We start from the raw sequence: 25,404 nt of genomic DNA, 5'->3' as shown, positions 1-25,404 counted from the left end.
TTAAGGGTAATTTGTACAAAGACTCTGGGATTTTTAAGGAGAAGTGATTCCTACTGTCCCAGTCATGAAAATCAGGGTTTCCAGCATAGTAGTCCAATCTCTTAGTTTGTTTTTCCAATTCCTTGAGGGCAGGGACCACCTACTGAATCCCTCCATTGCTCCTGGATTCCAAAACATCCAGTGCCTGCCACGTGAGAGACACATACTTTTCCTTTCTCCTCACTGAGTCAGATAGTTGAATTCTCTGATCTGCCTCCTTATTTTTAATTTATAGGACTCTATCAAAAAAATACCTTTGTTCACCTGCACAAAATAGGGTCAACAAATTTTAAAGAGTCTTTGAAATTTATAAAGAATGAAGCTGGGAAATAAAACTATCCATCTCTGCTGCTTTGGAGACCAGGAGTGGCATGCACGTGCAGCTACCTGAAGGTATAGGTGCTGACCTCTGACTCCATCTCCTTACCTGCCCCTCAGGACCAGGACCTTTGGCCAGGGACCATGTTTACAAACGCAGACATCTACAAGGACCAGGTTGGCACAGCAGGCCAAACAAAAAATTGCCTCTTTGGGATTTGGTCTGTTGGCCATCATTTTGCCATCTCTGATCTGTTCTGTGAAGGTATCTAATTAACTGTGCATCTATCTAGCTCCTTTGCCCTAGAATTGACCCCCTTGCCCCCGAAACACTTCTCTCTATCTTTTGTATGGCCATCTCTTACTCATCCTCTAAGACTCAGCTTAGACATCAAAAAACTCCTCCAAGGACATTTTCTATCTCTGTTCTCACCTTCCTGAGCCCCTCCCCATGGTTGGTCTCCATGTCTGTCCCTGAGTTCTCACAGCACTTCTTAGTCCTTATACTAACATGAGCTGCTGCTGTGCCTGCCCATCCCATTATGCCATATTTTTTTTAGTGCAGTGACTCTGCACTATTCATCTTTATATTCTCTGTACTTAAGAATGGTGCCCAAATGAACCTTTACAAACCATGCAAAAGAGAGAACACTATCGTGAGACTTCCACTCATGTAACACCAACCAATGAAAACAGCATTTGATTGTGTCCCATCTTTTCACATCATCTTATGTGAGAAGAGAGGAATCAAAGTCAAGGGACATTAGGTAAAATGATCCTAGATTATTAGTAAAAGATATTTGCTCCTAAAACATATGTTTTAATTGGCTACAAGTGACAGACTAAGTTACTATGACAGTTAACTCTTCATATTTATTAGAATATCTGGGTATTTTCTGGTTATAAAAAGGGAGATGAGAACAGAAGAATCCTTCATCCCTAGGAATACTGCCACAACTCACAATGCTTCAAAATAGTCACAAATGCTTTCTTTTTTCTCATGATGAGAGGAGTGTAACTTTCAGAAAATCCCAGCAGCGTTCCTCTTGTTCAACCTTTGTAACGACTAAGCATCACAGTATGTACAAAAAGTTTTTGTGAACTCTTCATAGCATGGTTAATAGAGAGTAGTTTTATTTTAAGGGTAAGTTCTCTACATTAACACCACTATTATTAAGTTGAGGCCAAATTTGTTCTTCCTGCCACTTTACTGGTTAACACTAAAAAAAAAAAAAAAAAAAAAAAAGAAATTTCTATACTTGTAAAATGTTTATGTTCTTATTACATTAGCAATATATACACACCAAGAGAGTAATCATAACAATCCTTAGAAACTCTGCAGAGCTTTAGCCTGGCTGGGTACCCGTCTACTAGACTAGTGTGCCTGGGTGATGAATAATATCCACAGCTCCCCTGCAGCCCACAAAATGTTTACATTTGCTTAAGTGCTTACTGGTAAAACCCTCAGTAAATTTGAAAAATGTCTCCTGGAAAGCCCTATAATACTTAAGCTAAACCCTGTTCTTTAAGTTAATAATGCCAACTAAACAATCCATTCATTTCATTTCTAAAACTCCATTTTCATCATTCATTTCAAAACCAGGTATTGACTGACCCCGATTCCAAGTGTTTTAATTTATCCTCTCTAAATAACCCTTTGCTCTGCTCTTATCGTGCAATCTCTCCTGCTCACAGCCCACACCTGAAGCTTACATGTTATGGATCACTCTCATCTGACCCATTAAGCTGGAAAAACTAATGCTGACATGTATTATTTCCCTGTCAGCGTCACCAAGCTGGAAAACAGATAATTCAAAAGAGACATAATCAAAATACAGATGTCTCTGAAATAACAAGAAGAAAGGCCCGGTCCTGGCTCCGCCTGCAGGAAGCTTTCACTGTCCACTCTGTCCTTCTTCTTTGTCTGACTTTCCAGAGAAATTCTTGTTTGTACCGTTCTATTCATTTCACTCAACACATATTTCTGGGCTGCCTTATGCTGTCTGTTAAGCATTTTATACATGTGGCTAGGTTTTTCACCCAGATTATAAAGCTTTGAGCATTATAAAAATAAAACTGACAGTGCTTGTACATTACAGGTGATCAATACATTCTTGATGAATTGAAGAAAATAATTATATGATTCCAAAATATTTAAAAGAAACAGTAGGTCTTGACAACCTTAAGAAAGATTAAATTAGGATAGACCAGCAAAAAGGATATCACTAAAAAAATGTGTAAGATACCTTAAAAATGTAAGTCTCAAGGACCTCAGGTTTGATAAGAGATGGTAGATTAAAGGTGTCTATCTCTCTGTCTTCTCTGAAAACAAGGAGAACGTGAACAGAAACTCCAATTTTAATGGAACTAGGAAACACATCTCTGAAGCAAAATATAAGACTTGGTAAATATTAAGAATCTTTTTGGCTTTAATTATAACACACAGAAATAATTTGACGTAATGTGTGTGTTGAAAGTTGGGGAGGTAGATTACAGCTAGAAAGTTAAAAAGCAGAATCATAGCTTGAGATACACATCTGGCCAAGTGCTGTGGAAGCTGCCCTGGATCCCTCCCTTTGCCTTAGGTACTTTTGTCCTCCCATTCCCATCCCTAATGCTTAATTGTCCTCATAACCCTTTCCTTTGTCCCAGGGAAATGGCCCAGGGAGGAACTATCAGGCCCACGCTGGAGCCATCAAATTTTCTCTCATAAAGATTTGGGGTTGGGATAGGGAACTCAGCTGGAGGACCTAAGGGTTAAGGCTGAGGTTGCCATTTTGATATGAGTCCATTTAAGTGAAGAGTGATCAGGATTGGAAGGGCCCACACACAGAGAGAAAAATGCAGTGAAAGTACAGAGAAAAGCAGAGATGAATAGTAAGGCTGGAAGCTGAACTGTAACTAGTGAACTGGTGAGCAGGCCACTCTTTTCCAGAAGTCTGGCTACAAAGAAGATAAACAGAAGAGTAACTGGATGGAGCGGCAAATTTAATAGATTTTTGTCTAAGACAGGACAACCTGTCAAATATGAAGTCGGAAGAGAAGGAACCAATGAGGCAGCAGGGCTGGCAGAGGTGCTGGGAGAGCCCTCAGGCCCCACAACCTCCATTCAGGCCAGCTGGTCTCCAGGTCTTATAGCACGGAAGACCATAAGATAGAAAAGGGGTCCCAAGGACCCCCAGAAACATTCCAAAATAGGTGTTAGACTCTGCAGCTATATAATCTGCTGGGGCAAAACACTTGGTTTTATATCCTCCTGAGAAGAACTGAGGTATATTTTAGAAGAAATATTGAGAACATTCACTTTTAACCACTTGTCTCTTCTGCCGTCCCCTCCTCTTGGCCACTCTAAAACTACTAAATCCATTTATCCTATTAGGGCCAGTGTTGCAAGCAGATATGGAGCTTTGTTAAGTGGAAGGCGTTCAAGGACACCGGCTGCCTGTGTGATATGTAAGAGGTACAGGGAAGGGAGTTACTAGTGACGATATAAAAGTGGCGAAGAAACGGGCTCAGAGGTGTCAGAAACAAACTACTTGATTTTGCCTCTGCCAAGTCCCACTTACCAGTGTGGGTATCCAGAATGGAAGCCATGGGTCCCTGAGGCTGTGAGGTGGCTGTGCTGACACAGCCTAAGGGGAACAGATGCAGTTGTCTGGCTCCAAGTTAATAGGGATAAACTCTGTGGTGAGAAGCTGACAGCAGAGGTTAAGACAGCTCCATTGTGACCCCTCTGGAGCACTTCTGTCCAGACTTCCTCATGTGCAGCTCTTTAGCCAAATGCACCATGACTCTAGATTTATCCATGAGCATCTGGGAAGCTTCCTAAGTGATGTGATGTACAGCGTACTCAAGTTCATCAAGTGGCCCCGAGCCATTAAAGACTCTGATAAATAATTCTATCATAAAGGCCCCAGAGCTGACATAAAAAGCAGAAAGCCACGGGGTCAAGTGTTTCTACAGGAACTACATTTGGTAAATAGAAGCTGCAAAAGGATGTTTCTATTAACCACTTGCAATTATTGTAAGGCCACAGTCTTTTCTGGAACGGATGGTCAAAATTGTGTCCCTGGAAGTTTTTGGATGAATTTAAATAGAAGGAAAACAGGAAGACCAGAATTTTCCCAAACATGATAAGACAATCATTTTTTTTTTTTTTTTAATTATAAGTGATACCTCAGATATATGGAAATGGTATTTTCTTTCTTTTCCCTTTTGTGTCTGCTCCCAGACTAGAATGAAGCAACCAAAGTAAATGCCTGGCACCCTCTCAAGGAAGCACAGCTCTGCCCTGCGCCAGTGCCAGAAGCCCCTAGAACTGTGACGTGGGCGACCAGATGAAGAAGACAAGACATTCCTCTCCCAGCAGTGTGAGAGACACCTGGCGACTGCTGGCAGGAATCAGCATTTTACATAAGCAATCAACATAACTAAAACTTAACTACTGTCCTCTCTATTCTCCTTGGGAAGATGAAACAAATGATAATGTCATTGCATTGATTTTATTCTCATTAAATGGTATTTTAATGGTATTTTAGCTATAAACATTTTCCCCTTTGATTTGCAAAAAAAAAAAAAATTTATAGAAAATTTCTATGTTGCTTAAAACGTAAAGGGTTTTTACTGTAACTATTTCAAAAACAGTCAATTATCTTACTGTTCCTTGTTTATTAAATATATTCAAGGTCACTTTCTCCATCGTTTGAAACAACATAGACAAAAGGGAGCCCAGTAACAAACAGGCAAGCAGCACCAAGACGGGCACTCAAAGCTGTAATAGGACCAGATGCATTTTCAGTTTCTTGAAACAGTAGAGCTGCAGTTTATTCCGTTTATTTAGGTCAGCCCTAAGGTGAAACTATATTATATTCAAAATTATCCTTTAAAATCCCCTGAACTCATCCATAAAGTACACAGAAGGTTATGTATGTGCAATTCTGGAAAATAATGACTGTGCTCACTAGGATTTGAGTTAAATTAAAAGAAGGAACAAAGAAAAGACTATATTTAGATGGCTGGGCATTCAAACCATTCTGCCTTTAAGAAGACTCTCAGTAGAGGAGAGGTGGAGAATTCTATGGGGTTCAGTTTCCCTGCGGGGTTTACTCTGTTCTGTCTTCACAGTACAAGCATCGGCAGCCTGGCTAAACAGAAATGTATTTCTGTTGGTGATGGCTATGAGGATTTGAGTGAACAAAGCAGCGGCACCTTCTCTGGGATTATGTTCTAGTGTCTCCTTTGCTCCTTTCCCTTGTAATGAATTACAGGTAGACAGAGCTATAGCACTGTAATAAAGGTGAAGATACACATAGGTAATAGAGATGGGAACATTTCAGAGAAGATAGGCAATGGTAGCCAGCCTGAATTCTGAGCTGAGTAACAGCAGAACTTCTGCTGTGACCACCCTGGTCCAAGCTATCATCAAGTCATGCCGGGAGCTGTCCCAAGTCTCTCTCCTGGGATTCTATGGTCTATTTTACCCAGGCAGCTAAAGGGTTCTTTTAACCTAAATCTGGTCACACCAGCCCCCTCTGTACAACTCACTTCTGGCTTCGCCCACTGCGCACGGCGTTCCAGCCCTTCCGACTTCATCTTGTGCCACCCTGCCCCTTGTTCATTATGTTCTCACCACACTGGCCTTTCTATTTATAGTGTCAGGTACAAGCCCACTCTAGCCACCGTGTGTTCCCCCAGATCTCCGCATCACTCTCCTTCAGGTCTCAACTCCAATCCACTCCCTCCCAGTGCCTTCCTGCTCTGGAGTGCTCTCTCCCAGTTGTTCTGTATTATCATTCTGTCTCTTTCCTTGGTACCATTGATGCCCACCTAGAATGATGTTTTAGAGCTCATCTGTTCACTGGCTGATGTTCTACCTTTCCCACTGGACTGGAATGAAGGCAGGGATCAGGTCACGCTGGTCATATTCCAGCATTTAGCGCAGAGCATTACATCCAGAGATGCTTAGGACACAGTTCTGAAAAAAGTAGTAACAATGAGGACAACAGTATCATTTACTGATGGCTTTATGAGAACAGTCGTTTTCTCACATAACTCTGTGAGGTGGAAGGCACGATCCTCATTTTATAGGTGAGGAAATAGAGCCTCAGAGAAGTTAAGTAATATGGTCAGGGTTGCATGGTGAAGCAGGCAGAGGAGCTAGGCTTTGATTCCAGGCAGTCGGACCCCAAAATCTTATGTTCTACAAACTATAGCATTCTATTCCCCAAGGAAAAACCAAGTGCTCTGAAAATCTAGTCTAAAACAGACTCTAATTTTTCATATACAAATTTATCAATTTCAAGTGTACCGTTAGTTTTAAAAAAAAAAAAAAAAAGGTAAACACAGCGTAACCACTACCACAATCAAGATATAGAGCATATAAATTTATCTTTTCAAACAGTTTCTTATGCCCCTCTGTAGCCAGTTCCCTCCTGTCACCCCCCAGTTCCTGGTAACCACTGACCTTACTTCTGTGCCTAGTTTTGGCTTTCTGAAATGTCACATAAATAGCATCATACGGCACGTCGTCTTTTGTCTCTGTCTTCTTTCACTTAACATAGTGCTTCTGAAACACACCCGTGTCACTGCATGTACCAGTGGTTTGTTCCTTTTTATTTCTAAGTAGTATTTCAGCCGTAATTTGTTCATCCATTCACCAGCTGAGGGATGTTTAGGTTGTCTTTAGGGATATTTAAGCTAATATTCATGTACAGATCTTTGTATGGACATGTGTCCACACATACACAGGAGTGGGATTGTATGGTAAATTTTGTTTAAATTTATTGAAATCTGCCAAACTGTTCTCCGAACTGATTGTACCATTCTGCATTCACACTAGCAATATATGAGAGCTTCAGGTATTCCACCCCTTGTCAGCACTGTATTGTTGCTTTTAATAAATGTTAATTATGCTAATCGGTGTGTAGTGGTATCTCATTGTGTTTTTAATTTGCATTTCCCCTAATGATTACTGACGCTGAAAATCTTTTGCTTATTTAACATCTGTATTTCATCTTTGGAGTAGGGCCTATTTAAATCTTTTACGCACCTTTTTTTTTTTTTTTTTTTTTTTTGAGACAAGGTCTTGCTCCGTCACCCAGACTAGAGTGCACCAGTGTGATCTTAGCTGACTGCAATGTCTGCTTCCTGGGCTCGAGTGATCCTCCCTCCTCAGCCTCCCAAGTAGTTGGGACTACAGGCACATGCCACCATACCTGTCTAATTTTTTAAAAAAACTTTGTAAAGATGAGGTCTCACTATATTGCACAGACTGGTCTCAAACTCCTGGGCTCAAGCAATCCTCCTGCTTTGGCCTCCTAAAGGGCTAGGATTACAGGTGTGAGTCACTGTGCCCAGCCCCTTTTGTCTACTTTTAAGATGGTTTTCTTAATGAGTTTAAGACTTCTTTCTGTATTCTGGACATGAGTTCTTTACCATGTCTGTGTTTTACAAATGTCATCTCCTACTCTGTGGCTTATATTTTCATTTTAAGTGTCTTCTGAAGAGCAGAAGTTTTTAATTTTGATGAAGTACAGTTTATCTACGTTTCTTGCGTGGTTTGTGGCTTTTGTGCTTTATCGAAGAGTCCTTTGCCGAGCCCAGTTTCACTGGGGAGCAGCCCATGTTGCCATGCTGGAAGTGGAATCCCACAGGTGATTTTGGTATACTGACCTTGTATCCTTTACCCGTGCTAGATTTACTAATTACTGCTGGTAGCTTTTCTGTAGATTCCTTTGAATTTTCCATGTAAACAATCACATTGTGAAAAGAATTTCATTTCTTTCCAATGTATGTGCCTTTTCTTTCTCTCTCTTGCCTTACTATGTACTAGTTAGGAGCTCCAGAACAACATGGACCAAGGTCCAATTCCCACAGAACAGCCCTCACAGTGTAGTCTGGTCCGTACATTTTCCTTAACCTCTTCCCAGTTTAACTTCCTCACAATTCTCCTATACACATTCTTCCCTCCACCGCTGGCCGGGTTGCCTGTTTTTATCCTTACACATATATTTTGCACTCCCGTCTTTGCACCTTTGCTCACCATGTTCATCTTGCCTGATATGGTCTTTGCTTCATTCTCTACCTATCCAAAACCTATATTTCTGTCAAGGTCTACAGCCTGACTCTCTATCTTGATGTTCATTTTGCCTCTTTCCTCATTCTCCACTCCTGTCCTAATAACCTTCTCATCGCCTTGACAGCAGAAGCTATGTATTCCTTCTTTGGTATCTTTACTTCTGTATTTCTCCCACCTGGGAGGTCATTTCTTTCTCTATCATCCATCCACCTGTCCATCCATCCATTATTAAGCATTAGCTACCTGCCACATATAATGGCTAGCATGCAAGCTCCACGACAGCAAGAATTTTGTCTGTTTTGTTCACCTCTGTAATACAGTATTGACAATGGTGCCTACAACTGTTCATGCGACAGTGTTAATACCCAGAATGCACAAGGAATTCAAACAGCTCAATAGTAAAAACAAACAAATAATGCCATGGAAATGTGGGCAAATGACATGACATTTTTTGAAAGAAGACATACATGGTGGCTCATGCCTGTAATCCCAGCATTTTGGGAGGCCAAGATGGAAAGATCACTTGAGGCCAGGAGTTTGAGACCAGCCTGGGTGACATAGTGAGACCCTGTGTCTACAAAAAATTAAAAAAAAAATTAGCTGGGTGTGCTGGCTTGCACTTGTAATCCCAGCACTTCAGGAGGCTGAGGGAGGAGAAACGTTTGAGCCCAGGAGTTCGAGACCAGCCACAGAAAGTAAAAAAAATTACCTAGGCCCAGCGACTGGCACCTGTAATTCCAGCTACTTGGGAGGCTGAGGTGGGAGGATCACGAGTTCCGGAGGTTGAGGGTGCAGTGAGCCATAGTCCTGCCACTGCACTCCAGCCTGGGTAACAGAGCAGGACCTGTCTCAAAAGAAAAAAAAAAAGAAAAAGAAAAAAAGAAAACATACGAATAGCCAAAACGTATACAAGAAAATGCGCAACATCACTAATCATCAGAGTAATGCAAATTAAAACCACAAAGAGATATCATTTTACCTCAGTCAGAATAGCTATTGTTATTATAAAAAGACAAAAAATGAAGATGTTGATGAGGATGCAGAGAAAAGGGAACTCTTACACACTGTTGATGGGCATGTAAATTAGTATAGCCTTTATGGAAAAGAGTATGGCGATCTCCCAAAGAACTAAAAATAGAACTACCATTTGATCCAGCAATCCCACTACTATCTACCCAAAAGGAAAGAAATCAATATAAATCAAAAAGATACCTGTACTCATGTTTGTTGCAGTACTTTTCACCACAGCAAAGATACGTGTTTTGTCTTGAATATGTTTGGTGAAAGAGTGATTGATCACTTACGGGAGACCTATCTGCCAGCTGAGTGGAAGACAGATGGAAGGAGGGTTAGGAAGAAGGCAGAGAAATCAGCTGGGATGTGCTGTAATAACCCACGCAAAACTGATGATGGTCTGAAGCTAAAGCACTGAGGTGAGAGGGCATAGATTCCAGGGTAAACCAGGGGGTTGAAAAGACACAATTTGTTGAGTAATCAGATGAAGGGGATAACAAAAAGAGTGTCTAGGATGGCTTTATAGGTGCCTGACTTTGGAACATAAATTAAGGTATTAAGGAAAAAGATTTGGGAACGAAAGTGAATTGGGGTAAAACATACAAATGTGAGCTGCCTGCAGGGGCAGCCCAATAGATTTCAAAGGAACTAGGCTCAGAAAAGCAATCTGGGCTGGAGGTACAGACAGTGTGGAGTGTAGTAAATGCAGGGAAGTGAGATGAGAAGGAGGTTAAGGACCACCAAACTAGAGTAGGTGGAGGAGGAAGGAACAGAAACAAGAGCTCAGCAGGGAACAGGCAGAATGGCTTATTTCTTACTCATCCTCTGGTTCTCAGCTTCAAGACTCATTCCCTGAGAAGTAATCCTTGTCCTCCTCAGTTTGAGGCAGATACTCCTCTTTGTGCTCCCACGTCACAGTGGGCCTGTCTGTGGTATTTAGCACGTTACACACATGAGATGCTTCATGACTCAGAATCCCACGAGACACAGAAGTGTGTCTTCATCACCACTGCGCCTCTAGGGTCGAGCACCATGCCCGGCTGGCGTGTGCATTAAAAAAACACATTTGTTGAGTGAAATGTACCTTTGCCAACACTTAGTGTCCTTTTAATGCACGTGTGTTGCCATCTCCTTGACGTGATTGCAAGAGAATGAAGACCATGTTATTCACCTCTCTGCAACCTTAGGAACTAGCACCCTTTTCTACATAGACAACACTCTCCACAAAAGTGTTCTGATGATGATAGTATGAGGGAAAGTTTCAATAACCCGCCACTCTACTTTCCACTGAGTGTTTTTGCCTACCAACTTAATCATAATGGAAACACACAGTTTTCACTCTGAGTTCACTTATTCAGCAAGTGTTTTTGCTTACTCCTCCCCATCCTTTGAAAATAACTTGAATTTCTTTTTTATGTTATTAGCTGACAAGTATATTTTAAAGCAAATTTTAAAAAGACATTCAAATTCTGTAAACAACTCAACACTTCTCTACAGCTTTAAACCTCTTCCCTAACAACGTACTTTTATTTACATGATTTTAGTGATCTTATTATTATATCCATAATAATGTTATGAGATGAACAGGTTAGGATTTTTCTTTTCCCTGAGACAGGGTCTCATTCTGTTCCCCAGGCTGGAGTGCAGTGGTGCAATCATAGCTCACTGGAACCTCCAAATCCAGAGCTCAAGGAATTCTCCCGCCTCAGTCTCCAAGTAGCTGTGATGACAGGAGCGTGCCACCATGTACAGCTAATTTTAATTTTTTTTTTTTTTTTTGGTAAAAACAGGGTCCCACTATGTTGCTCAGGTTGGTCTCAAACTCCTGGCCTCAAGTGGTCTGCCCACCTTTGCCTCCCAAAGTGTTGAAATTACAGGTGTGAACCATGCACCTGGCCTAGGTTAGCAATTATGATTGTTCTTTACACATGAGGAACCAGTAATGTGGAGAGATTAATTAAATGACTTGTCATGCTTAGAGTCAGTTAAGTAACACTTTTCATTAGACCATGATCATCATATGAAGAATGCCTGAAGACTCACATGTTATTTATTACATAAAAATTTGTAAAATTGCTAATTGGCTTTTTCCAGTCACCAAGTTAAAACTGGATAATATTTAATCTTTCTATTAAGAGGTTAAACTTCTCTGACATTTTCCTTAATTGCATGACTGAGTTTGCAGACTCAACTTGTAAAGTGGTTTTACTCACTATATTAGTCCATTTCATGTTGCTATAAAACAATACCTGAGACTGGGTAATTTATAAAAAAAAAAAGAAGTTACTTAGCTCACTGTTCTGTAGGCTGTGAAGTTCAAGGGCATGGCTCTGGCTTCTGGTGAGAGCTTTCACACAGCATCAAAATACAGCAAAGAAGGTCAACAGGGAAGCAGACATGTACAAATGGGAAAACCTGAGGGCATCCTGCTTTATGGCAACCCACTCTCTCAGAGACTAATCCATTCCTATGAGAACTAATCCAGTCTCCTGAGAGCAAAAACGGATTCACCATGACAACAGCACCAAGCCATTCATGAAGAATCTGATCCCATAACCCAAACACCTCCCACTAGGCCCTACCTCCCAACACCAACACATCAGGGATCAACTTTCAACACAAGTTTTGGTGAGGACAAACAAACCACATCCAAACCAAAGGATTCACTCTTCAATGTGAGTCCCTAATATGTGACATATGAACTCAAAGGTGTGTTCTTTGCCAGGGAATAAAAGGAGGCTCTAAATCTAACTCCCTCATTACAACAATCATTATAGCCAGAACGATTTGCCAGAAATGTTCAAACAAGTCAGTTTGTTTGTCCATATGGCCTCCCCAGCCATGTGGAACTGTGAGTCAATTAAATGTCTTTTCTTTATAAACGACCCAGTCTCAGGTAGTTCTTTATAGCAGTGTGAAAATGGACTAATACAGAAAATTGGTACCAGGAGTGGGGTGCTGTTATGAAGATACCTGAAAATGTGGAAGCGACTTTGGAGCTGGGTAGTGGGCAGAGGTTGGAAAAGTTTGAAGGGCTCAGAAAAAGACAGGAAGATGTGGGAATGTTTGGAACTTCCTGGAGACTTGTTGAATGGTTTTAACCAAAATGCTGACAGTGATATGGACAATGAAGTCCAGGCTAAGGTGGTCTCAGATGGTGACAAGGAAATTATTGGGAATTGGAGTAAAGGTCACTCTTGCTATGCTTTAGCAAAGAGATATTATGCCCCTGTCCTAGAGATCTGTGGAACTTTGAACTTGAGAGAGATGATTTAGGATACCTGGCAGAAGAAATTTCTAAGCAGCAAAGCATTCAAGAGGTGACCTGATTTTTTCTGAAGGTGTACAGTCATATGCATTCACAAATAGATGGTCTGAAGTTTAGAACTTACGTTTAAAAGGTAGGCAGAATGTAAAAGTTTGAAAGATTTACAGTCTGACCATGTGGTAGAAAAGAAAAACTCATTTTCTGCAGAGAAATTCAAGCTGCCTGTAGAAATTTGCATAAGAATGAAGAGCAGAATGTTAATTGCCAAGAGAATGGGAAAAATCTCTCCAGAGTATTCCAGAGATCTTTGCTGCAGCCCCTCCCATCACAGGCCCAGAGGCATAGGAGTGAAAAATGGCTTCATGGGCTGAGGCCAGGGCCCTGCTGCTCTGTACAGCTTCTGTACAGCCCTGTGTCCCAGCCGTTCCAGCTCTAGCTGTGGCTAAAAAGAGCCAAGGTACAGCTCAAGCTATGCCTTCAGAAGGTGCAAGCCCCAAGCCTTGGTTGCTTCCACATGGTGTTGGGCCTGCAGGTGCACAGAAGACAACAGTTGGGCTTCGGGAGCCTCTGCCTAGATTTCAGAGTATGGAAATGCCTGGATGTCCAGGCAGAAGTCTGCTGCATGCAAGGGCTGAGCCCTCATGGAGAACCTCTGCCAGGGCAGAGCCTTTATACAGAGTCCTCACTGGAGCACTGCCTAGTGGAACTGTAGAAGACAGCTACTATCCTCCAGACCTCAGAATGGTAGATCCACTGACAGCCTGCACCGTGTGCCTGGAAAAGCCACAGACACTCAAGGGTAGCCCGTGAAAGCAGTCATGAGGGCTGTACCCTGAAAAGCCACAGAAGCAGAACTGCCCAAGGCCTTGGGAGCCCAACTCTTGCAACAGTGTGCCCTGGATGTGAGACATGGAGTCAAAGGAGATTATTTTGGAGCTTCAAGATTTAATGATTGTCCTTTTGGGTTTCGGACATGCATGGGGCCTGCAGCCCCTTTGTTTTGGCCAATTTCTCCCACTTGGAATGGGAGCGTTTAGCCAATGCCTGTACCCTCATTGTATCTTGTGGGTAACTAACTTGTTTTTGATTTTATAGGCTCATAGGTGAAAGGGATTTCCCTTGTCTCAGATGGGACTTTGGACTTGGACTTTTGAGTTAATGCTGGAATGAGTTAAGACTTTGAGGGACTGTTGGGAAGGCATGATTGTGTATTGAAATGTGAGAAGGACATGAGATTTGGGAGGAGCCAGGGGCGGAATGATACGGTTTGGCTCTGTGTCCCTGCCAAATCTCATCTCAAATTGTAATTCTCACATGTGGAGGGAGGGACCTGCTGGGAGGTGGTGGTTGGATCATGGGTGTGGTTTCCCCTATGCTGTTCTCATGATAGGGAGTTCTCACAAGATCTGATGGTTTAAAAGTTTGTGGCGTTCTCCCTTTGCCTTTCTGTCTCCTGCTACCATGTAGGAAGGTGCTTGCTTCTGCTTCACCTTCTACTATGACTGTAAATTTCCTGAGGCCTCCCCAGCCATGTGGAATTGTGAGTCAATTAAATCTCTTTTCTTTATAAATGACCCAGTCTCAGTAGTTCTTTGTATCAGTGTGAAAATGAACTAATACACTGCCCAACTGATTGACTCTCCATTTCATGAAAGATTTTTCTACAGAATGCAATGCTATTTGATAGCAATTTACCCACAGTAGAACTTCTTTCAAAATTGGAATTAGTCCTCTCAAACTCTGACACTGCTTTATCTATCAAGTTAATATAAAATTTTAAATCCTTTGTTTTCATTTCAACAATGTTCACAGCATCTTCGTCAGAAATACATTAGGTCTCAAGAAACCACTTTCTTTACTCATCCATAAGAAGCAATTCTTCATGTGTTCAAGTTTTATCATGAGATTGCAGCAATCCAGTCACATCTTTAGGGTCTACTTCTAATTCTCATTCTCTTGCTATTTCTTTCATATCTGCCTCCACTGAAGTATTAAACTCCCCAATGTCATACATTAGAGTTGGAAGCAACTTTTTTCAAACCCCTGTTAATGTTGACATTTTAACCTCCTCCCTGAATCATGAATGTTTTTCGTGGCATGTAGAATGGTGAATCCTTTCCAGACAGTTTTCAATTTGCTTTGCCCAGATCCAATGGAGGAATCACGATCTATGGGAACAGCCTTACAAAATGTATTTCTTAAATAAAACTAAAAAGTCAATCATGGTTGTAATCCCAGCACTTTGGGAGGCCGAGGCAGGCAGATCACAAGGTCCAGAGTTCGAGACCAGCCTGACCGACACGGTGAAACCCCATCTTTACTAAAAATACAGACACACCCACACAAATTAGCCAGGGGTGGTGGCGCATGCCTGTAATCCCAGCTACTCAAGAGGCTGAGGCAGGAGAATCGCTTGAACCCAGGAGGTGGAGGTTGTAGTGAGTAGAGATTGCACCACTGTACTCCAGCCTGAGTGACAGAGGGAGACTATCTCAAAAAAAAAAAAAAAAAAAAAAAAAGTCGAAATGACTCTTTGATCCAGGGCTGCAGAATGGATGTTATGTTGGCAGGCATGAAAACATTAGTTTCCTTGTATATCTCCATCAGAGCTCTTGGGTGACCAGGTGCATTGTCAATAAGCAGTAATACTTTGCAGGCAATCTTTTCCTCTGAGCAATAGGTTTCAAAATATTCAGTAAACCATGTTGTAAACAGATGTACTGGTATCCAGGCTTTGTTTTTCCATTTATAGAGTACAGGCAGAGTAGATTTAGTGTAACTCTTAAGAGTCTTAGGATTTTTGGAATGGTAAATGAGCACTGGCTTCAACCTAAAGATAGCATCAGCCTTAGCCTCTAATGAGAGAGTTAGCCTATCCTTTGAAGTTTTGAAGCCAGGCATTCACTACTCCCCTCTAGCTATCGAAGTCCTAGATGGCATCTTCTTCCAATAGAGGGTTGTTTTGTTGATATGAAAACTCTATTGTTTAGTTTGGCGACGTTCATCAATGAACTTATAGCTAGATATTCTGGATAACTTGCTGCAGCTTCTCCATTAGCACTTGCTGCTTCACCTTGTACTTTTTGTTTTGAAGATGGCTTATTTTCTTAAACCACATGAACCAATCCCTGCCAGTTTCAAACGCTTCTTCTGCAGTTTCCTCACCTCTCTCGGCCTTCATAAAACTGAAGAGAGTTAGGGCCTTGCTTTGGATTAGGCTTTCGTGTGAGGTAATGCTGTGGCTGCTTAGATCTAGCCAGATCACTAAAACATTCTTCATATCAGCAATAAGACTGTTTCACTTTCTTATCATTTGTGTATTCACTGAAGTAGCACTTTTGATTTCCTCCAATAACTTGTCCTTTACATTCACAACTTGGCTGTTTGGGGCCAGACGCCTAGCCTTCAGCCTATCTCAGCTTTCAACATGCCACCTTCCTCATTAAGCTTAATCGTTTCTAGCTTTTGACTTAAAGTGAGAGACATGCAATTTTTCCTTTCACTTCTACACACAAGGCTATTGTAGGGTTATTAATTGGGCTAATTTCAATATTGTTGGTTCTCAGGGAAGAAGGAGGTCCAAGGAGCGGGGGAGAGATGGGGAAACTGCCAGTTGGTGAAGCAGTCAAAACACACACAACCACTTATCGATTAAGTTTGCTGTCTTCTATAGGCACAGTTGGTGGTGTCCCAAAACAATTACAATAGTAACATCAAACACCACTGATCAAAGATCACCATGCCAGATATAATAATAACAAAAAGCTTGAAATATTGTATGAATTATGAAAGTGTGACACAGAGACACAAAGTGACCATGTGCTGCTGGAAAAATGGCACCAACAGACTTGTCTGCTGCAGGCTTGCCACAGACCTTCAATTTGTAAAAAATGTAGTATCCGTGAAGCATAATAAAGCAAAGTGCAATAAAATCAGGTATGCCTGCATACCTGGAAACTATAATAATTTAGATACATTATACTTTACATTTATATGTTTTTCTCTTCTAAGCAAAATAAGCAATGCCAATTTGCATGAAACAGCCTCAGAAATAAGGAAATTCTGTGAGCATCAGAATCATATTTCCCTCTGTACAGTGTGGCATTATTGTTATCATCCAAACTGGGCATTGTTGAAAGGGAAACAGGACGTTATCAATAATTCTGTGGGGGCAAACCAGGACTGTCCTGGGCAAACCCATTTGACCTTCAGCCCATTTTACAATCATGCTATGTGGGAGAACACTTTCCCTACGTGATCTCTTTGATCCTAATCACCCGATATACACGTAACAATGACACCTTCTCTTCTTTCTTTCACTGACTCAATTTAATCTCTGGATCTAGCTGAATAGCTAGAGATACATCTTTGGGCTATAATGTCTGGCCAATGGCTTCTTGTTCCTCACTTGCTTCAAGGCCACATACTCTAAATGGTTCTCACTGGGATCTATTCTTTGCCATTTTGTCTATGGCTTGCACAAAGGGATGCCTTAGAAACCCGTTGTTTATTTTCCTCAACAGAACGCCATAATCCCAAATGTTGAAATCTTGAAAAATCAAAATCCTTAAAGTCTAAAATCCCAAAAGATCAAAATCCTGAAAATATAATTCTGGAAAAAATAATTTAAAAATTCTTTAAAAGATATCTGTACATTTTTGAAAGGGAATTTGAGAAACATACAAAAACATGATAGAACACTTTATAAGCCACTTTACACAATAAAATAGGCAATAATAACATATTCATTTGTGCAAGCATAAACACTCAGGTATACTAATGACAGTCACATGGGCATAACAGTTAAAAGCAGACAAACCTTATTCATAAAGAAAGAGGTCAAACAAAGGAAATGTATAAATCCGTATCACTATGAATGGTGATGGTGTGCAGCCAGCGGTAAAACTGTGTTCCTCTGAAATGCCATGACAAACAACCTAAGTCTTTTCACAAGACTGCTCAAAAACCATGATGGGTCACCATCACCACATACGCAGTCCCCAGAGCCAAGATCTTGAGAACTTCTATCTTTCACAAACACAGATGGATAAAAAGGACATCTTTCCATTTGTTGAGGAACTGTCAGTGTTTTTACATCCATGCACAATGCTAATACACAAAGTCAAATTTGTGATAATGCACTTTGTGGAGTCAGGTTTGCAAAAAACGCACAAATTGAATTAGAACTCTAAAAGGCCTTACACAATCTACACCTCCGGAATTGGAAATGATGTGAAGATGAAATACATAGCATAGTGAATTGTAAAAACAATGCTGACAATTTAAAATGGTGAATAAAACTGAAGAGAAAGAAAAAAACTAAAAAAGAAAATTAGACAAATGAAAGAGCATTACAGGGATAGATTATGAGCAATTGAACAGAGACAGTCCATTAGAGCAGGCCGACTTTCATAATCATTACCCATATCTTGATTTCTTGCATCACGATGAATAGCTGCTTTTTTTCTTTTAAGACACGGCTCTCCTTGGAGAATACATTCACATTCATTTTCAATGTGGTTCTGATCTTTTTGAAACTCTTCTATGATTTGATATAAACTGACATGAGCATGCCTTATTAAATTTTCCTGGCTGGGCACGGTAGCTCATGCCTGTAATCCCAGCACTTTGGGAGGCCAAGCCAGGAGGATCACTTGAGGTCAGGAGTTCAAGAGCAGCCTGGCCAACATGGCAAAACCCCATCTCTACAAAAATACCAAAAAATCAGCCAGGTGTGGTGGCACACACCTGTAGTCCCAACTACTTGGGAGGCTGAGGGAGGGGAATCACTTGAACCTGGGAGGTGGAGGTTGCAGTGAGCCAAGATCACGCCACTGCACTCTAGCCTGGGCAAGAGAGTGAGACTCTGTCTCTAAATAGAAAAATAAATAAATAAATAAATTTTCCCGTCTTATGCCATGCTTCTATGTTATTTTGGGTAAAAGGAAATCCATTCCATATGCACCCATATACAGAACATAAATTTGGTGGAAACAATACTGGTGATCGAAGAGCAGCACCATTTCGTGTCATCTTATCCTAACATGCACATAATTATTTTCAAACCAGTCAGTAACTTTACTGGTTTCTTCAGGCAAATGCAGCTTTAATTTATTAAAAGCTCCTGGAATGTCATAAGTTGGAAGGAATGCCAATGCAGGCAAATAATGTATTTTTAAAGTGAGGTTTTCGGTTTTCAGTGTTGCCAAATCGTGTAGCCAACCTGCTCATCTGAATTTTCCGCCAAATGCATTGGGCTGAATGGAAAAAATACACTTTATTGGTAACATCTTGAAATTCACTTTAGATGCCTTGATTGCACCTAACTCTGTATCTGTGTTTGAGGATCTGATTACAATCCATTTTCTTTTGCAAAGTCTTCCAAATCTTCAAATAAGTGTTTATAAACTGCTTCACATTTTCCAGTCATTAATACATAAAGGAGGGAATAATTTTTAGAATTTGTGGATCCAACAGGGGCATATTCTATATAGTTGATTAAAAAAAAAAAGTGGGGATAGTTGAAAGTGCCATCCATTACCCAACGTGAAGCATGTGCTGATTTTTCTACATTAGACTGAGTGGTAAGTATAACAAGTCTGTCTTCTTTGACAGTCAAATCACTAATCAAGAACAGGTCACCATTTAATGGTTTTTTGTGACACTAGAGGAACTTCAATATCGGCAAGTGTCTTTGGTTCAGAAGGTTCCTGGGCTTGTTGAATTCCTTTTATTCTCTGATGAAGGGCATTTTTTGAAGGCAAACATGGTGTTATGTGTGAAGGGGCAGAAGTTGTACATGACAGAATAATTTGACAGGGAAGATTTCTTGTATTTTTTGCCAGTATTTTCACTTCTATGGTCTTCGAAACACTCACTACACTTGTTTTCCGAAAGTGGTTGTGGTCTACAAATTTTATAAGTATATGCTATCCATTTGAAAGTCTGGTTATTGCCAGCTGTTGCAATTAAGCAATTTTCTGCTTTCAAAGCACCAATAATAATTAGCTTGAAAATGTTTATCTTTCACCATTAGGTAGCCTCATACACTTAACTTATCACAGTCTTTTTTAGAGGGAACAATATCACAGATCTCTTCCATCGTGCTGTAAGAAATACAGTAAGAAGGAATAATCTTTGGCTTCCCCAGTGGCAAATCTGTATTAGTCAGAGTTCTACAGGGATACAGAACCAATAGGATGTGTATATAGATATATGAGAGGGGATTTGTTAAGGGGAATTGGCTCATGCAATTATGGTAGCTGAGAAGTCCCACGACAGGCCATCCGCAAACTGAAGACCCTAGGATGTCAATGACCCTAGGAGCTTTTCAGCTCAGGCTGAAAGCCTCAGGACCCAGGGGGCTCCTGGTATATGTCCTAGAGTCCAAAGGCCAGCAAGCCTGGCGTTCTGATGTCTAAGGCAGCGGAAGATAAGTCTGTCCCAGCTCTTACAGAGACACCAATTCGCTCTCTTTATCTGTTCTCTTCCGGCCTCCAGCCAACCGGATGTTACCCACCAACATTGAGGGCAAATCTTCCCTATCTACTCAGATTCACACACTATTCTCCTCTGGAAATACCCTCACAGACACACCCAAAATAATGCTTTCCCTGGTTTCTAGGTATTCTTCAATCTAGTCAAGTTGACACCTATAATGAAGTCCACAAGTTCACCCCTTGTCAACCTGGCATCCATATGCATCTCCTTAAACCATACTTAAGCTTTAAATAAAGATAAAAATAAAGTGATAGTTCCACCTAACATGATTTTACTATCCTGTGATTGGAATTTGCGGGACTTTGGACATTAGGGATTCGAGACTTTAGGAATTTTGATCTTTTGGGACTTCAATATTTGGGACTGTGTCTTTTGGGATCATGATCCAAACCCCCTTTAAAAGGAGAGTGTTGCCAATTACAACAGCTAAGGCCCCAGTGCTCCCTCCTGAGTACTAACAGGTTGTGCATCCACCACAAAGTAAGATGGGCTGGACAAAGTAAAGATGGGCTGTTTAAAATGATGAGCCTTTATCTGATTATGCTTAAAGACTACTTGCTGGGCCTATTCCTACACTTCCCTGGTTCTAAAGGAGGGTATAATTTCACTGAGGAAAAACGACTGAACAGAAATTCCAAAGCATTACTAGGGGCAACAGCAGCTTTTAGCTCTTGAGATAGGTTACAGACTTTGCATTTTCCCCTCTAAAACAGATCTACCCAAATAAAAGTACTTTTGACAGTTTCTAAACCTCAAACACAGCATATACCTTTGTTTATATTTCAGAAAAAAGAAATAAAGTATCAGTAGATGTGAGTTTTTTGTTCTTACATCTTTTCATCTGGTTCTATTGCCCTTTTTAATAAATTCATTGAGAAATGTCTAAAACCAGATAATATTAAAGATCATTTTTGCATAGATTAATCTGACTGCATATACATTTGCTTCCTTTATTGTTTTACCTAAATATGTGTGATCATTTGATTCACAAGTGTTACCACAATAAATTTTAAGCTCCATGAGGGCATTGCCTAGAAACGTGAAGACAGAATCCAGTGATTTATCACAGTCAGTATAAACCATTTGGCCCTTTTTATTCTTCTAGGCTTGTAATATATATTAGGTTAAAAAAAAAGTTTTTAAATGCCGGTTTAGAGGTCTCCAGGAAGTAAAATGTTTAATTATTAAGCATTAGTGATATTAAAATATTTATATGCCTTTTAGTTCTACTTAATTGAAATTGGTGGAGAGTGATGGAGGCAGTGCTTTACTTGGCATACAACAGCATTATCAGTTTATCTGAAAAAGTAAGATTTCAGACATCCTTCTGCTGAGACCCTAGATGGATTTGTCTGAAAATCATTTGCGTTAATGCAATGTTTTCATCTTCAGCCACTACAAATGAAAGTCTATGTCTCAAAGTAGAATTAACAAAAAAAATCTATCACATAATTTACTACCATAAAAAAAAACCCTGCCATTCTTACATCCATCTCAAGTGCTTTATAAAACATTTTGGTTAGAGGTGGAAAGTACTGCATTTCCATATCAATTTGTTCCTTTGTGGGTATTTTATTTTCACTTCACAGCTCAAAGCAAAATAGTGGGAAATGACTCAGATGAACAAGCAAATGAATGCTTTATAATGTGGAAGACACTTGTGTTCATGATTTTACCTGATCTGTCCACGAACCAGCGGTCTGTTCTTTGTCCTATTCATGTTTGAGTCAAATGGCACCTCAAAAAACTGTAAAAAGACAGACAACATTAACTATAAAACAGTTCCTTTCTTCTGCTTTAGTACTGAACATTTTTTCTATAGTGAACTTCATTTTAATTTTGATAGTATAAATCAATACTCTGGCACTTCTTGAAGAAAAATTAAAAAAGAAAACAATTTGCACTAGGTGCCAGGAATATCTACTTTTATCCACTTTGAAAATCACTTGTTAAACATACAAGTGGTATGTCCCTTGACAAATGCAGACGATTGGCTCTAGGATCCCCCATGTGTGGATAACCAAATCCACACACACTCAACTCCCGCAGTAGGCCCTCCAGAACCCGCCTATGAGAAAAGGTGGCCCCTCTCTATATTCAAGTTTCACATCCTGCAGTCTACGCTGATTGAAATAAATCCATGTATAAGTAGACCCACACAGTTCAAACCCGTGTCACTCAAGGGTCACTTGTATAGTTTCAGATTTGAAGCATTAGCGCTGTAAATAATTTCAGAATCTTTCACACAACCCAAAGCCTGTGAATCAACCAAGAATCAACTGACCCTGGGGAATGGACTACTGATGTCAAGAACCAGGGCTGACATAATTAAGATCTCAGATGAAATTGAGGATATACTGTGATGAAGGTAACCATCCTGTTCTGTCCAGGATAGTTCTAATTCACATCTTGGTGCCAGCATCATTAACAGAAACCTCTTTCATTCTGAAAGCATCCTGGCTTGGACAATAGATTGGTATGGTCATCCTAATAATGAAGTACAGTTTTAATTGTTTACCTATTAAAAGACAAGGCCCAAGGGATTATCAAAACTAATTTTCCAAAACCTTGACAAACTGTACAGTATGTTCTTAAATTTGTTATTAATGTCTCTTACTTGTCTCCTTTTTTGCTAAAACAGAATACTCAAAAAATGTGCTGATCAGGTTATTATTTAAGCATATCTTTGACTCAGTGGGCTAGAACCAAATCAACAGATGAAACAATAATTCAATGGAAGGCTGAAGTCAGTATTTCCCCAGCTATGTTCCCTTACTGTTCCTGGAGTTGCTCCAGGAAGAATAACTGACTCTATGGTCAAACCATATTAGTACAATAAAATCTCTGAGAAATCCCAAAGTGAAGAAACCTAATTAACCTTACTTTAGGCAGTGTTCCCCAAATTTATTTGACCACAAAATTTTTTTTTCAAGAGAAACATAAACAACAGATTTCAGAAATTCCTGGTCTGATTAGATTTGAGTGACAGGAATCATGTCTTACTAATGTCTGTATGAATCATAGCTCTTTGTAGAGTGTGTTGTACTTGATATGCGTTCTATAAATGTTAGAAAAAAGTAAACACTAGTGCTAAAAAGACGAATAAGTAACATGGTATTTTATTGTACTTTTACAAGTCATCTAGTATGATTTGCTAAGAAGTACAGGTTAAAAATGAAAGAAAATTTATTCTGAACTATTTGAGAAATGTAGAATTTATCCCTGTAAGTTTGGGACATCTGGTAAATTGTGTTCCCTTTAATTTAAAAAAAAACTTTGACGTACGTTTCCTTTCCCTGTATCCTGTACTACAGACTATCTACTTTTAATTTTTTTACAATGTCTTGATATTCCTAAACACAATGACATTTTCCAGTATGATTATTTACTTTTTTCTTTCTCATTCCTTTCACATTACTATAGTCACTTCACTCACAACACTCTGAGTGTTACGCACAGTGAGGATTCCCTGTCATTCATATTAAATATCTACTAGCCCTAGTCCCTCACACTTGGGGCATACTGACCATCCAGTTACAGCTCATTTAACCACAGCTACCTGTGATTCTCAGACCTTTAAAAGAAAACTGCATACCAATAATGATAACCACCACTGTCCCCACAGCATTAAGAGAGCATATATTATCTATAATTGTAAGAATACAAGATATTCTTCTCTTGATGGCTAACCTTTACGAAGAATGGGCTATACATGTTAAGCATTTTACATGCATTGCAAAAGGAGCTGTATACCAAGCCTGAGTTTTCAGAGCTTCCTGGGCACTGCTGCACCTGGGTTCCTGTGTGTGTGGCTGTAGTCAGAGTAAGAAACTAAATGTCAGGAGTCTGCATTGCCTCACCTGCATTGCCTGAGGCCATGGCTGCATGAGAAGACCCTAGATTAGGAAATGGCAGTGTTCACTCTACAGGTGGCTTTTTTGAATTGGTTTCTGTTGGAAGAAACTGTGGCAGCTGCAGTTTTTATCTACTGCAGCATATTCCACTTAATGGATATACCATAAAACCAATCCCGTAGAGATGAACAGGTAGGTTATTGTTCATCATTCTATATGACAAACATCCCTAAACATGTATCTGCATATGTGTGCAATTATTGTTACAGGATAAATGCCTAGAATGTTCCCCTCCTTTTGAAAACAGTCATGCCTTGACTTGAACACACTACTTAAAAGGGGTTCTCCTAATTCTACATTCTCTCAATGCTCCTCTTTAGGTCACTATTCAGTCCATACAATTTCCTTAGTGTTTACTACACACCATACAATGCGGATACGAAAGTCAATTAGATTCAGAACCTGCTTTCAAGAAGTTCTTACTCTATGCAGTATGCAGGTGTTGGCAAACTATAGCTAATGGGCCAAATCCAGCCTGCACCTGTTTTTAAGACCCACCAAGCCACTGTCTTTTTATATCTCCTTAATAATTGGGAAAGTAAGTTAAAAGAAGAGTACTTGTGGCATGTGAAAATTATATGCAAGTCAAATTTCAGGGTCCATAAACAAAGTTTTATTGGAATTCAGCTACACCCATTTGCCTAAGTATTGCTATGACTGCTTTTACAGAACAGCAGAGCTGGGCAGTTGCAACAGAGACCCATAGCCCACAAAGCATAGAATGTTCACTGTCTTACTCTGTGGAAAATGTCTGCCAACCCCTAATCCACTAGAAGGACTGAGATAAGAGAACCTGGTTAATTATAATCACATGTGCAGTAGGAGGACAGAGTTGTGCAAAGGATTATGGGAGTCCAGAGAATGGGCTCTGAACCCAGGTAGGGAGACAGAAAAGGGCAAGGACGATTTTCCTCAAGTACTCTTTAAGGGAAGCTTAAAGGCTGAGCAGGGCTAGATGGTTAAGGGTATAGGGTAGGAGGGACAAGCACTCCAGACAGAGGAAGCACAAACAAATGCACAGGAGGCAGAATTTTGATGAAATGCTGGAGTACCTAGGAGAAGTTCAACACAGCAGACCGATTAGGAGCCCAGTCTTGTACCTAGAGAAATTAGGGTTAAATTTCAGATTTAGGCCGGGCACGGTGGCTCATGCCTGTAATCCCAGAACTTTGGGAGGCCGAGGGGGGCGGATCACGAGGTCAGGAGATCGAGACCATCCTGGATACATGGTGAAACCCCGTCTCTACTAAAAATACAAAAAATTAGTTGGACGT

At 40.3% G+C, this 25,404-nt stretch overlaps 1 protein-coding gene across 8 annotated transcripts in view; it reads right to left on the bottom strand.

Annotated features, from left to right (window-relative positions):
* Nucleotides 1-25,404, bottom strand: part of COX10 (cytochrome c oxidase assembly factor heme A:farnesyltransferase COX10) — a 140,250-nt gene that overhangs the window by 27,784 nt on the left and 87,062 nt on the right. For 4 of the 8 annotated variants that reach the window (XM_015437656.3, XM_065532794.1, XM_074018622.1 and 1 more), the window contains exon 5: nucleotides 21,893-21,963. The exons of 3 other annotated variants lie outside the window; for them this stretch is intronic. In XM_015437656.3, the coding sequence (XP_015293142.3) occupies nucleotides 21,893-21,963 (71 nt within the window). Of the gene's footprint in view, nucleotides 1-9,143; nucleotides 9,279-21,892; nucleotides 21,964-25,404 lie in introns of all 8 variants that reach the window. One more of the 8 variants, XM_074018621.1, reaches the window with a different exon arrangement.

Source organism: Macaca fascicularis, chromosome 16 (genome assembly GCF_037993035.2).
Source record: "Macaca fascicularis isolate 582-1 chromosome 16, T2T-MFA8v1.1".
NCBI lineage: Eukaryota > Metazoa > Chordata > Mammalia > Primates > Cercopithecidae > Macaca > Macaca fascicularis.
This window is presented reverse-complemented; position numbering and strand designations above follow the sequence as displayed.